General features: G+C 41.7%; 1 protein-coding gene across 2 annotated transcripts in view; it reads left to right on the top strand.

Annotated features, from left to right (window-relative positions):
* LOC310880329 (uncharacterized protein) overlaps positions 1-14,225 on the top strand; it is an 82,933-nt gene that overhangs the window by 24,382 nt on the left and 44,326 nt on the right. The window contains exon 2 of one of the 2 annotated variants that reach the window (XR_014571624.1): positions 9,266-9,403. Coding sequence is in view for 1 of the 2 variants with exons in the window: in XM_083796006.1 (XP_083652132.1) it covers positions 14,192-14,218 (27 nt within the window). In the remaining variant the exon portion in view is untranslated. Of the gene's footprint in view, positions 1-9,265; positions 14,219-14,225 lie in introns of both variants that reach the window. The other variant, XM_083796006.1, reaches the window with a different exon arrangement.

Below are 14,225 nucleotides of genomic sequence, written 5' to 3'. Positions count from 1 at the left end.
CCTTCCTTATTTCAGGCAGTCACTCTGCTCCCCTCCTACATCCTGGCTGAGAGGCATAGTGGGACAAATGATTGTCATTTGCTTATAAACCTTTCTGTGGAGGAGAGTTTGCCTGTCATACAGCTAAGGGCAACTCTCACTGATGACTCCATCCTGTAAGGAGAGCAAGAGCTGTCGGTGGTGAGGGCACCCCATGCTTGTGCTGTGAGAACCGCACCTAATTTCCAAGGCCAAGCTCTCTTCATTGCCATGATATAAATACTTTGCTCGCATATTTGCTATTTTGTCTCAGGTTAATTTTGCTTGGTTTGGGGGATTTATTTATTTTTATCAGGTGATATGCAGTCCTGAAAAATGTAATAGTGTTTTGTTCTGTGAATTCATTATAATGGCTTGCCTAAGTCATATTGTGTTGCATCATTGCAAGTTGCATTATTGAACATTTTGTATTCAGCAAACTTTTCTCTCTACTTTCTTCTTTTTCCTCTTTGAACCACATCATTTCTTTTCCAAAATTCAGGTGTGAGGGTAGACGGATACACTGACAATGTAGATAGCAAGAAAGAAATTTCCTCAATGAAGCAACTGCATAAAAGTTCCCTAGCCATCCACCCCTGTGTTTGTAACCTAAGTGTTGGGCATAATGAAGATAACAGCAGAAGATAAGTAGTTTATATAAATGTATTGCCAAGGACAAAGGCAGACAAAATTTTAACATATTACTGCTATCAGGAAGCCAGGAAGTGCCACAGTTCAACAAGGTTCCGTATTCTTTTCAGTTAGTTTCAGTTATGTTCACTGTGATTTGAACAAAAGTGAAAAGAACAAGAGGAATGGAGTGGAAGCAAACAGCTCAAGTAGGCTTTACTGGAATGTGGGAAAGTTGCTAAAAGTCATAATAAAATCAACAAAAGAATCCAATGCATGTCTTGACGAAGGAGGCTGTGTTTAAATAAAGGAAAGGGTCAGCTGTTAAAAAAAATATTTGGGCAATAAGAAAAATTACAAATCCTTTCATCAGGAGGTTGGGACTGATTGCATGAGGGTGTACAGGCTTAAAAGTGGCAACTTGTACAGCTGAACATTGCTTTCACAATGAAATCCTGGCTCCATTCAAATCAATGGCAAAATTCCCATCCACTTCAATGGAGCCAGGATTCATGTATATCTGTTTGTTTTTTTCATTCTTGCTTGGTATTTCTATCACAACTATCTGGCAGGCTATTGTCTGTACAGGTCAGCTTTCTATTCATATGTGTCAGGGTTACTGTCTGTTTTCTGAAATAAAAAAAAAAAGTGGAAAAGTGTTATGCATTCTTCTAGTGCTATATCATTCACTTCGTTGCTTAAAGTAAAGGGAAAAGAATTGTCTGCTGCATCTGGTAGAAGGAGGACAAAAATGCAAGTAAAAGGCCTAAATGCTGGCTGTGTGCAATTCTTAACTCCAAGGCTTTTAAAGAGCTCTTATTCTCAGCTCTACATGTATTAAGTTTCGGATATGGGTGTCACGGGATTTAAGTAGGGGCAGAATTACTTCAGTGCTGTCTCCTCTTACAAATGCTTCCTGAATATGGAAAAGCATTGCATGGGCAGGAAGGAAGGTGACTTTCATCAAACAAATCTGTCATGCGGTGAGACTATTTAACTCATCAAACAAACCCTGGCATTTCTGCCTCTGAATATAAGCATTAACCTAGAAAAATGAGAGAGATTAATGAAAATTCAAATTGAAAGAATGAAAATAAGAGATAAACTACTACTTTGCAGATGAATGAATTTTTAAAAAAGCTTAAATACACAGAGCTTGTCAAAATGCACCAAGAAGTGCCCTGGTAAGTGAGAAATGACACGGAGAAGGTAATAAATGTGAATGGGGAGCTTTGTGTGCCCCCAGTGCATTGTTTGTACACTACAAAGCTTTAGAAGACTTGTAATTCTACACTCACTGTTGCTTATCTTGAGGAAAGCGCATGCAGTCTGCAAGTAGCTATTGCTATTTTCTTTTTAGAGTCCATCTGAGAGCACATGGACGTTACAAACCAAAATGTTTCACATCCATAATGGGGAGGGCTTTGAAAATTAAGGGAACTTTCAGACAAGTGAAAATCCTGTCAGCAAATAAAACTAGAAAAGAGGCAATACATAAGATGACTTTAGTTTATGGATGGTATGTATCTTGCTAAGTAAAAACAGTGCCCATGATAGATAGAATATACATGGTAGTACTTATATATATATATATATGACCAAGGAACATGTCAACAGTGATTGAATCCCACATAAGCAAATGATAGTCACACAGTATTCATCTCCAGAAAGATTTCAGCTCCAGGCTAGATACAGAGTGAATCCAAGAAAAGAGCAGTAAATAAGAATACATTCACAGTTCTTCTAACTCATTTTATAGGCTCTTTTCACTCCTTGTTGCTATTATCCTGGCCAAATGAAGTTAATCAGAAACATTATTGTGTCATTAACTTACTGGAGAGCTGATCTGATCAAATGTATTTGACATTTAAATTAAATACACCTACAAATGTTCACAGATTCACAGATTTCTCTAGGTTGGAAGAGACCTCAAGATCATCGAGTCCAACCTCCGACCTAACACTAAGTACTCCACTAAACCATATCCCTAAGCTCTACATCTAAACGTCTTTTAAAGACCTCCAGGGATGGTGACTCCACCACCTCCCTGGGCAGCCCGTTCCAATGCTTAATAACCCTTTCAGTAAAGAAGTACTTCCTAACATCCAACCTAAAACTCCCCTGTCGCAACTTTAGCCCATTCCCCCTCGTCCTGTCACTAGGCACGTGGGAGAATAGACCAACCCCCACCTCTCTACAGCCTCCTTTCAGGTAACTGTAGAGAGCGATGAGGTCGCCCCTGAGCCTCCTCTTCTCCAGGCTGAACAAGCCCAGCTCCCTCAGCCGCTCCTCGTAAGACTTGTTCTCCAGACCCCTCACAAGCTTGGTCGCCCTTCTCTGGACTCGCTCGAGCACGTCCATGTCCTTCCTGTAGCGAGGGGCCCAAAACTGAACACAGTACTCGAGGTGCGGCCTCACCAGAGCCGAGTACAGGGGCACAATCACTTCCCTAGACCTGCTGGCCACACTGCTTCTTATACAGGCCAGGATGCCGTTGGCCTTCTTGGCCACCTGAGCACACTGCTGGCTCATATTCAGCCGACTATCCACCAATACTCCCAGGTCCTTCTCGGCCAGGCAGCTTTCCAGCCACTCATCTCCCAGCCTGTAGCTCTGCTTGGGGTTGTTGCAGCCCAGGTGCAGGACCCGGCACTTGGCCTTGTTGAACTTCATGCAGTTGACCTCAGCCCATCGCTCCAGCCTATCCAGATCCTCCTGCAGAGCCTTCCTGCCCTCGAGCAGATCGACACACGCACTTAGCTTGGTGTCATCTGCAAACTTACTGAGGGTGCACTGGACGCCCTCATCCAGATCATCAATAAAGATATTAAAGAGGACCGGCCCCAGTACCGAGCCCTGGGGGACTCCACTAGTGACCGGCCTCCAACCAGATTTGACTCCATTCACCACAACTCTCTGGGCCCGGCCATCCAGCCAGTTTCTAACCCAGCGAAGCGTACGCCAGTCCAAGCCCCGAGCAGCCAGTTTCTTGAGGAGAATGTTGTGGGGAACGGTGTCAAAAGCCTTACTGAGGTCAAGGTAGACCACGTCCACAGCCTTTCCCTCATCCACCAAGCGCGTCACTTGGTCATAGAAGGAGATCAGGTTCGTCAAGCAGGACCTGCCTTTCATAAACCCATGCTGACTGGGCCTGATCGCCTGCTTGCCCTGCAAGTGCCGCGTGATGACCCTCAAGATAATCTGCTCCATGAGCTTCCCCGGCACTGAGGTCAAACTGACAGGCCTATAGTTCCCCGGGTCTGCCCTCCGGCCCTTCTTATAGATGGGCGTCACATTGGCTAGCCGCCAGTCAACCGGGACCTCCCCCGATAGCCAGGACTGCCAATAAATGATGGAAAGCGGCTCGGCCAGCTCCTCCGCCAGTTCTCTCAGTACCCTTGGGTGGATCCCATCCGGCCCCATCGACTTGCGCACATCCAAGCTCCATAGTAGGTCGCCAACCATTTCCTCATGGATAGCGAAGGCCACATCCTGCTCCCCATCCCCTTCCACCAGCTCAGGGCACTGGGTGTCCGGAGAACAACCGGTATTGCCGCTAAAGACTGAGGCAAAGGCGGCATTAAGCACCTCAGCCTTTTCCTCATCCTTAGTAACTAGGTTTCCCCTCGCATCCAGTAAAGGATGGAGATTCTCCCTAGTCCTCCGTTTCGCGTTGATGTATTTGTAAAAGGATTTTTTGTTGTCTTTAACGGCAGTAGCCAGATTGAGCTCCAGATGAGCTTTGGCCTTTCTAATTTTCTCCCTGCACAGCCTCGCTACATCCTTGTAGTCCTCCTCAGTGGCCCGCCCTTTTTTCCAAAGATTATAAACCCTCTTTTTTCTGCTAAGCTCCAGCCGCAACTCTCTGTTGAGCCAGGCCGGTCTTCTTCCACGCCGGCTCATCTTTGGGCACGTGGGGACGGACCGCTCCTGTGCCATCACGATTTCCTTCTTGAGGAGCGCCCAGCCTTCCTGGACTCCTCTGCCCTTCAGAACCGCCTCCCAAGGGACTCGGCCAACCAGCGTCCTGAGCAGCTCAAAGTCAGCCCTCCGGAAGTCCAAGACAGCAGTTTTACCGGTCCCCTTCCTGGCCTCGCCAAGAATAGAGAACTCTACCATTTCGTGGTCACTCTGCCCCAGACAGCCTCCGACCACCACATCTCCCACCAGTCCTTCTCTGTTTGTGAAGAGAAGGTCTAGCGGGGCACCACCCCTGGTAGGTTCACTGACCAGCTGCGTCAGGAAGCTATCTCCCACGCTCTCCAGAAACCTCCTAGACTGCTTTCTCTGTGCCGTGTTGTGTTTCCAGGATATGTCCGGGAAGTTGAAGTCCCCCACGAGGACAAGCGCCGACGATTTTGCAACTTCTGTCAGTTGCCTATAAAACTCCTCATCCGTCTCCTCATCCTGGTTCGGCGGTCTATAACAGACCCCCACCAGGATGCTAGCCTTGCCGGCCTTCCCGCGGATCCTAACCCACAGGGATTCAACCTTATCATTCCCAGCCTGGAGTTCCACAACATCAAAAGATTCTCTAATGTAGAGAGCCACGCCACCACCCCTTCTGTGCTGCCTGTCCCTCCTGAAGAGCCGATAGCCAGGCTGTGTTCAGTTTGTTCATAGTTAAATCTTGCACAGTTCATGGTATAGAACATACACAGTCCTTTCCTTCTGGTGTAGTGTGTGAGCATAGTATTTGGTACGCAAGTGCTGTTAAAAATGTTAGTGAGTACATCATTAACATTCAGTACTGCAGTGGTCATTTCTGAAAGCCGTATCAGCAATTTTTTCTGCTAGCAGTATCTTTCTGCAGAATATTAGTACAGATTTAACACACTTGGGAAGTGCAAACAGCAGGGTTGATGAGCCTGGGATCAGTGCCAGGTTAATGGAGCTACACAGCTTTCGTACCAGCCAGCTCATACCCTACAAGCTTGGAAAGCAGCTAAGGGCGAATACATCCCTCCATGTAAGATGTACTTGAACAGGGCCAAGACACCCAGGCAAACATCGTAATTACTGATGGAGAAAGAAGCCAAACATATCAACGCTCTTTTCAGCTGGCCATTGGAAGAGAAAAAGAAATATTTTCTGACTGGAAAAATTCATCCTGTATTTCCCTTTTCCAATTCTTCCAGGTTTCTTTCTCCTGATTTCGTTGTCTTTCTTGAAGAGATATTAAATGGTGTTTTTCTCATTGCTAATAAGGACATTGGGACTGGCACATGCACTAATTCATTGTTTTTGCTATTTTATATGTACTGGTAATGATGAGAACCCACGGCACATGCAAAAAAAAAAAAAAATTTAAGTAATGAGAAGTGGTTGAGGAAAATCGGGTTCTTCTCACTAGAGGAGGGGAGACATTGTAGTGATCTAATTGATGCTTTTCCTCATGTGCAGACTGATAAAATTGACCTACACAAACTTTTCCTATTGGCAAAAACACAAAAACAAGATGACATAATGCACAATCTAGGAAATTAGGAGCAGATAGGAACTTAACATGAAACTACTGTATTTCATTCAAAGGGAAATACACATACTGAACAGATTATCAGACAGGTCCACTAAGAGTGGCAAAATCAACTCATTCAAGAGATAGTTATAGAAAGTATAGACAGAAATGATTGAGGGGCATAGGAAAAAGCAGTATCTTCAAAGTGACAAAAAGGCCAAAGATTTCTTTTGGTTTCCATGTACGTTGAATTTCTTCATTTAGTTAAAAGTACAGAAGTAGTAAGTTATATACTGTGATATTCCAAGTCTAGCATCCCAACACTGAAATGCGCTGTCTTGCTCCTATTATATGTTGACCTTGAATGTATATTGAATGAGAATTATATGGTCCATTTGTGGGAAAAAGTCAACTTTCAATTTGAACAAAACAGTAGTTCTAACCACTTTCAGATGACAGTGTTTCTGCTTTCCCTGTCTTTCTTCAAACTCAAAACTATTGAGGTGTAACAAGTACCTTTAAAAGTAGTGTAAACCTGGCTCATGAAAATTGGTAATAAAATCCTTAATGTTTTAATATCACAGGATTATAATTTTGAACTTTTCATCAGCAAGATTGCCTCCTGAAGTCTCTCACAGCATCATCTGGGCAGCTTTGCTTACCATTGTCCTGAGAACATGTGCTGAGAAGCCATCACCCTAAATGTTTGACACGATAGTGTTTAGCCTCTGAACTGAGTAACACAAGTTAAATGATGGCAGCAATCTAATCTAAGACTAATGATATTGGTTGGTGAGAAGGAAGTTTCATTTGATTTTCCACAGTGGTCTGGTGAGAAAGCATTGTGCAGAAAGTGAAAGGGACTAAAGCTCTAGTTTAAGCAAAAATTTATTGAATATAAGGAAACTTGAAGGATACAAATGGATACCTATGATTTCTGTTGCTGAGTTGAGATCTTGTACTACTTTGTGAAGGTGCTTATCTGCATTTCTGTCTATTAGGAGTCCCTGAAAACGAGAACTGTTAAGTTTGTCTTTTGAACCAGGACCACTGGATATTCATTAGTTAGGGTAAGGCTAGGGGTAGGGAGAAGGCCAGCCAGTTCCTGAGACACAGGTCAGCAGATAGACAAGTCCCTTTTCCGAAAGGAACAGCAGAATACTTGTGTGAAGCATACCTGCCAGAGGTAAGAAAGGAAGGAGCACAACTGTTGCCTGTTCAGACCCGAAGAAGTAGTTTAGATACTGCCCAATGGGGCAGCCTTACCAGGGTTATTCCTATTCTAACATCTCTGAGTTTACTGGACATGAGGACTAAATTTACAAAGAGAAGTGTACACTTACCTGCCTCACTGGCTGAATTAGGGCTGAAGTATCTGAAGCAGTAGGATATGCAGGAAAGGCTATTTCTTGCCTTTTTTTCTAATATCTACTTGTAGATTCTGTTTGTTAATCCCTGAAATTAACTGCAGAGGAGAAGAAAAATGGGTCACACCTATGAGAAGAAAATATTTATCCTTCATATTCTAAGCATTAAGGCTTTCTGACAAGGAATTCTGTTTTTCTGTTGCCCTAGCAGATTGTTTGAAACTGAGGATCTGTATTAATGTTTGTGGGACAAGGAACAAGAGGAGGAGCTGAGAGCATGGAAAAGCATTATGGAGGCCTTCTTATCTGAAACACTTAAAAATGAAATACTTGAAGCTTTTAGAAATGTAGTGTAGAAAGTGTAGAAGATCAACACTCAACTAAAAGGTAAAGTTGATAGGAGTCATTTTTGAGTTGTGAAGTTTTGTCATTCTCTGTTACTTCATAGAGTATTTGGCTGATTTTTTCCCAGGCAAATCACTATGTCCTTGTTCCTACAGCAAGCCCCAAGCAAGAAATGAGAGGAAAATGAGGAAATGAATTATTTTATTTCAAAAATAATCATTTAGAAGTTCTGGTGTCTTTTATAACTATATATTCAGACTATGGACATTTTTCATTATAGTTATATATCTAAGAGTGACAAGTAAAGCTTGCTATTTAGCCTCATCTACTGTGTCTTGCCATGTCTCATCAATGCATCCCAGCCAACAATGAGGGAACTTTGTTTTCACCTTAAGCACGTGTTTTCTTCTTTCAACACCTAAGCTCACCTTTTGACTTCGGTTTGAAATTCTGTCCCTGTTGAAATTGGTGGAAGTTTTGGCACAGATTTCAATAGAGCAAGCATTTTGTTCCAGGTGCTTTGCTCAATACAGCATATAAAATTACAAACCATACGCCTTTCCTCTTTCTCAACTTCTCAGTCATCCTAGGTATCACTAAGTGATAAACACAAAAATCTTGAGGAAACAAAATGGCATCTTAAAAAATGACCCTACATGAATGATTAAAATACTTTTTAATATATATAATAGGTACACTTATGCACACACATACATAAGATGTCAATGGGATCAAAGCTTTTCTCCAGCACTTTAATAGGTGGCATGTGCCCTAACTTATCTGCTAGAATCAAAACTTATTCATGCACGTGCAGATGCTGGGAGTTGCTTTTTCATATTGTTGGCACAGGGCCACATTGCAGAGCTGTACACCTTTTTTTTTTTTTTTATTACAAGCCCATGTTTTCTCAGGTGTTCATTTATCTCTGTGAAGAAGTTTCTCACACCTGTAACCTCAGGTTTAGTATGCTAATAGGAAGAGGTGCTCTTGCTGCATATAAACAGGTCTTAGTCTGTGTTAGATGCAAGAATATGACCATAGAAATATTTTTATATTATTTGAGAAGATTATTTGCCAATATAGCGATTATTCACACGGAATAGCAATAGTTAGCATTTGGAACAGACTAGCAAAGGATTTGGTAGGTTAGGTTTTCTACCATTGTGAGTTTTACTGTCAAAGTTGGATAGCTTTCTAAAATAAGTTTATGTTCAACCTCCAAGATTCGGGCCTAGAAGCATGAACCACTGTGTGAAATGTATACTTACAGAATGATAATGAAAATTAGCGTAATGACACTTTTGGGTTTTAAATATCCATGAGCCCATGATTGTTGTAGCAAGAGGAAGTTACCATGAACAAAGTGAATGAAGATGGAAGGCAAATAAAGCTTATCTTCTTCAAAAATAAAAATAAAATGCTTTGAATAGCTAATGTGTTTCTTTAGGTGTATTACGTTTCATGGGATTAATATCACAGAATCGCAGAATGATTGAGGTTGGAAGGAACCTCCAGAGACCATCTACTCCAATCCCCCCTACTCAAGCAAGGTTACCAGGAGCACGTTACACAGGATCACATCCAGGTGAGCCTTAAAATATAAGGCAATCCTTATAATATAAGCCCTTTGTTCAGGTGGGACAGTCTGCTAATTCAATATTAAGTTTTAAAATTACAGAGTGGATTGATTGGAGAATTTCTCAGGGTTTAAAAGAGTTCTGAGTTTATACTAAATATCTTTCAGGCAACTTAGGAAGTGACTCGGTTCTTGCCCCATTACAACAATTGTGGTTTTTCTGAAGGCAATATGGTCAGTTCCTATTTCCCTTAATATTCTGCATTTTGACATCAATGCAACTACGAGTCAAATTACTGTTTTTTCCGTTGTCTGAGAGACTTGTTTTTCTGCAGTTGTCTACTTCAAGGGTTCATTTCTTCTCCTTTGCAGTCTGTAGAGTTTTATTGTTGCCTCTCAATGACTAGGGACAGGGCTCTGTTTTTTAATTTGTGCACTTATTTGATCCAAAGAGCTGGCTCTTGTTATCTAGACTGAAAGTCACTTTCTCATCCATTAGTCGGTGCATGTTAAAGATCAAAAGTTTGGGGGATTTGTTGATGATTCTAATCTCACAACATTTTTCTTTATTTACTGTTCTAAGAGATTCTGTATTTAGAAATCTGAAAAAATTGTTTTCAATGTCAACATCTAATTATGTCCCATAAATAAAAAAAGCTGGAGCCACTTAAAATAGTTTCAGAGACTTCCCCATGGAATGTCAGATGGAATAGTCTGTAGTTTCCTGGTTTTAATCTGTGCTTTTATTTTACATTGTGGTATTACATTGCCACTTGTTTTTTCTAGTCTTTTGGGACCACTGTTGAAATATATAAGGTTATAAAAGAAAACATATCTTTAAATAATGCTAAAACTTTTCTAATTTTGGCTCGTTTTTATGGCTACTCTGGAAGATGTGCTGTTTTCAAATCTTATCAGGATCAAAGCCTTTAACGCCTACTTATTTCAGAATTTCCTGAGTAAGCCAGAAAATTAAAGAAAAGAAAAGAAAAGAAAAGAGAAAAGAAAAGAAAAGAAAAGAAAAGAAAAGAAAAGAAAAGAAAAGAAAAGAAAAGAAAAGAAAAGAAAAGAAAAGAAAAGAAAAGAAAAGAAAAGAAAAGAAAAGAAAAGAAAAGAAAAGAAAAGAAAAGAAAAGAAAAATTATTAGTTAAAATTATATTTTTCCAGTTACTGAAGGAGGACCTATGACAGAAACTGGCTTTTGGGAATTCAGCATGTAGGAATATTCAGGTACCCAAGAGTAACCCAGCATTTTGCAGACAAGTTAATGTCCCACTTGTCCAATGCATGATGGAGCAGCAGGAGCCATCAGAAATATTCTGAAAATCAGCTAACATGGGCAGTGCAGGAGCTGCCTTGGTCAGTGCTTGTTCTGTACCTACAAATGTCCTCAAATGACATATGTAGCTCTGTTTCTGCCTTTGCTGAATCCTGGCATCATACTATTAATCACAGAGACACCGCTACATCATCTGACAGCAAGCGGTACCAAAAGCACAGGTAAATACTAAAGATATTATTTTCCAAAGCCATGCTACCACAGACATTGTATTGCCGGCAGATGACACATTACCTGACTGTACAGAGCCGTACAGAACTGCAGCCCACTGCACACAGTGGCATTGCAGCCTCCTGCTGAGGGTACGCCTCCAGATACTGCATGAGTAGGTTTGATGGGTACCCACAGCAGCTTTGCAAATGAAATCTAAATCAAAATATGTGATTGCTCTCAACTGGCTGTTTAAAATCTTCCCTTTTAAATAGCAGCGCTTTCCTCAAAACCACTGCCATACTTTAAGGAGTATCTCAGAGCAGCAGTGACATTGTCATGACACCCAGCCAGGCAGATTTAAGACCACCTGGGTCACATTGCTGTGTTCATTGCTCATCATAAAAGGTAGGAGCCATCACATTTCCCAGAGGAGCGGTCCTCCAGTCATTTCTTTTTCCTTCTGTTTTCAAGTTATTGTTTGTATTAATCTTTACACCTCCACTCCTGTTTTCAAAGGTCTTAGTAGATGGCTTGTTCTACAATTTCTGGTACAGATTGCTTTGGTCAAAGTACATTTTCTCTCAGTAAGCTCTTTCAATAAAGCTGGGTGAATAATGTCTGAGAGAGGGGTTGAATAACACTGTTGGTTTATTTTGGTATTTGCAACCATTTCATTTGCTTTCTTGAAACTTTCATAAATGGAATTTTAAATTGGTATTATTTATAGGCATAGAGATAGGAAGAATAAAGGCTCTACATGTGTACAGTTCTGGGCACCACAGTACAAAAAGGACATGAAACTACTGGAGAGTGTCCAGAGAAGGGCTACAAAGATGGTGAAGGGCCTAGAGGGGAAGATGTATGAGGGGTGGCTGAGGTCACTTGGCCTGTTCAGCCTGGAAGAGAGGAGGCTGAGGGGAGGCCTACAGCTTCCTCACAAGGAGGAGCGGAGGGGCAGGCACCGATCTGTTCTCTTTAGTGACCAGCGATAGGACCCAAGGGAATAGTGTCAAGCTGCGACAGGGGAGGTTCAGGCTGGATATCAGGAAGAGGCTCTTCACTGAGAGGGTTGTCGTGCACTGGAACAGGCTCCCCGGGGAAGGAGTCACTGCACCAAGCCTGTTGGAGTTTAAGAAGTGTTTGGACTGTGCTCTTTGTCATAGGGTCTGAATTTTTGGGTAGATGTGTGGTGCTAGGAGTTGTATTCGATGATCCTTATGGGTCCCTTCCAACTTGGGATATTCTATGATACATATGTACATGCACAATATTTAAACTGCAATTATGTGTTTATCTTGGAGAGCATATCTGAATTAGGTACTCTATACTCTGGGAAGGGAGTGATAGCATAGGGCTCAGGTGGATTATAATTATCACACAATTATTCTGAAATATTGACTACTGCCAATGGCTTTTCAGCAATCCTTAAGGTTGAGGTAGTTTCATGGAGTCAACAGAAAAGAATTTTGAATTAATCCATTTGTAAAAAATGCTAAAGATGACGTGGAAATGGTTTGCTATCAAAAAAGAGGCTGTGACTGTCACAGGAAATATCAGACATGAATAACTAGCCAAGATCTAGTTTCAATGTCTTGCAAATTCGGATACACAAAAAATTTGTACAGAAGAATTTGCATATAACCCTCTTTAAATTTTAGCTTAATATTTTTTTCAAGGAATGACCATGAATTTGTGTTTTTCAGGTTCTGCCTTTCTAACACACTTTATTTTCTCACTGATGTGTGTCCCTCCCCAGTAAAAACCACAAGGCAAACAGAGTAGATTTCAAAATGCATGCCCTCCTAAGCTCTTTCCTAGGAATTTTGCTGAGCTTAAATGTCTTCATTATGTGTGAAAAAGTAAATACACGTATAACAAAGAGTTCTTCCTTCTTTGGGCAAGAATGTTATATAATGGAAGAAATATTATTCTTGGCATGATAATTAAAAAGAAATAACACATTTGAATACTACTAGCCTACAAAATGCAGGGCTTACAGCTGGCAAGCCATATAATTTTATTCAAAGATAATTTTTTTCCACTATGCTAGGAGTTATATGGGTGATATGTCAGGAGCCTTTGGCTTTTGTTAGTTTTTGTAGTAACAGTAATACAACTGCAACCATAAAATTTTATTTTACATATTAATTTTGAAGAAGTTATTTTCTTCTCATTTCAACTGTACAGTATTGAGTGAAGTCCATACATACAGAATCCAGAACTGTTTCATTTTCGTAATTTTTCTATGGGATTTCTTCTAACAGCCACAGAATATTAGAGGTTATATATTTATAGGTTCTGTCTTTCTCATTTTGTGCTGTAGTAAAGCTCATGTGATCCAGGCTCTTGCACTCCTCCCAGCATGTCTGCAATCAGCGTGACCTTCCCAGAGATGTGGCTCTGAGCACTGAACCATCTAGTACTTTTAGGGGTAATTTGCACTTTAATTAAAGGTCCATAGGGAAGTGTACCTGTAGCATCCTGCAGGTCAAGCATGGGGCCTTGGGGGCAATGTGAAGCTCTGAAACCAAATGCAACTTTTTTTCGCTGTTGTTTTTTTCTTCTGAAGGAGTTGATTCGTACAATGGTCTCAACACTGGGAGATGGGTAAACAGTACTATTTTGCCTTAAACAGCTATATTCCCTGAGTGAATGGTCAGTACTGAGGACCTTCTGCACGGGAATCTGTTGAGAAGATGGAGCAGTACCACTGCCAGGAAGAGCCAAGGATGTGCTGGCCTCTTTCTCCGTCTTTCCTTCAGTGTTCTCATGTTCCCCCAGTGCTGGTGTAAATACAATACCCCCCTCCCTCCCCAAGAAAACACATCTGTGGTAATATATGGCATCTGTAGCTGTATGCTTGCTTACTGCCAAGTGAGAGAAAACGAGTGGCTCTTGGGCCTACTGTCCCCTTCTCTCACCAGGTCCCAACTAGGCCCTCCAGCACAACTACAGGCCAAGGGCCAGGAGCTGTGCTGCCAGCGGGCATGCTGCAGAGCGGTTGCAACATCACCTTCTGGTGGGAAAATCTCCGTGTTTACCTTCAGTAGGATGATTTGATCCGCAGCCCGGGTGCTGTTGCTGCGTGGCTGGCAAGGGCATTCCTTGCATGCTTCTGAGGAAATATTTGGAGGGAGGGAGGGAGGGAGGGTGAGTGGCAACACCTGCCAGCAGCAGAAGGAGAGGCTTGCAGCTCCTACCTGTTAGAAAGGCAAGGGCTCTTCCTATGTTATATTGTCATTATCTCTTCCTCCAACATACTTTATTGTGATTACTCTAAAGAAGAAGGCCTCTCTACAAGAGGAATGCCAACATTATACCTTCCTAATGAGGTAAAAA

The sequence above is a fragment of the Anser anser genome, assembly GCF_964211835.1.
Source record: "Anser anser genome assembly, chromosome: 12".
NCBI lineage: Eukaryota > Metazoa > Chordata > Aves > Anseriformes > Anatidae > Anser > Anser anser.
This window is presented reverse-complemented; position numbering and strand designations above follow the sequence as displayed.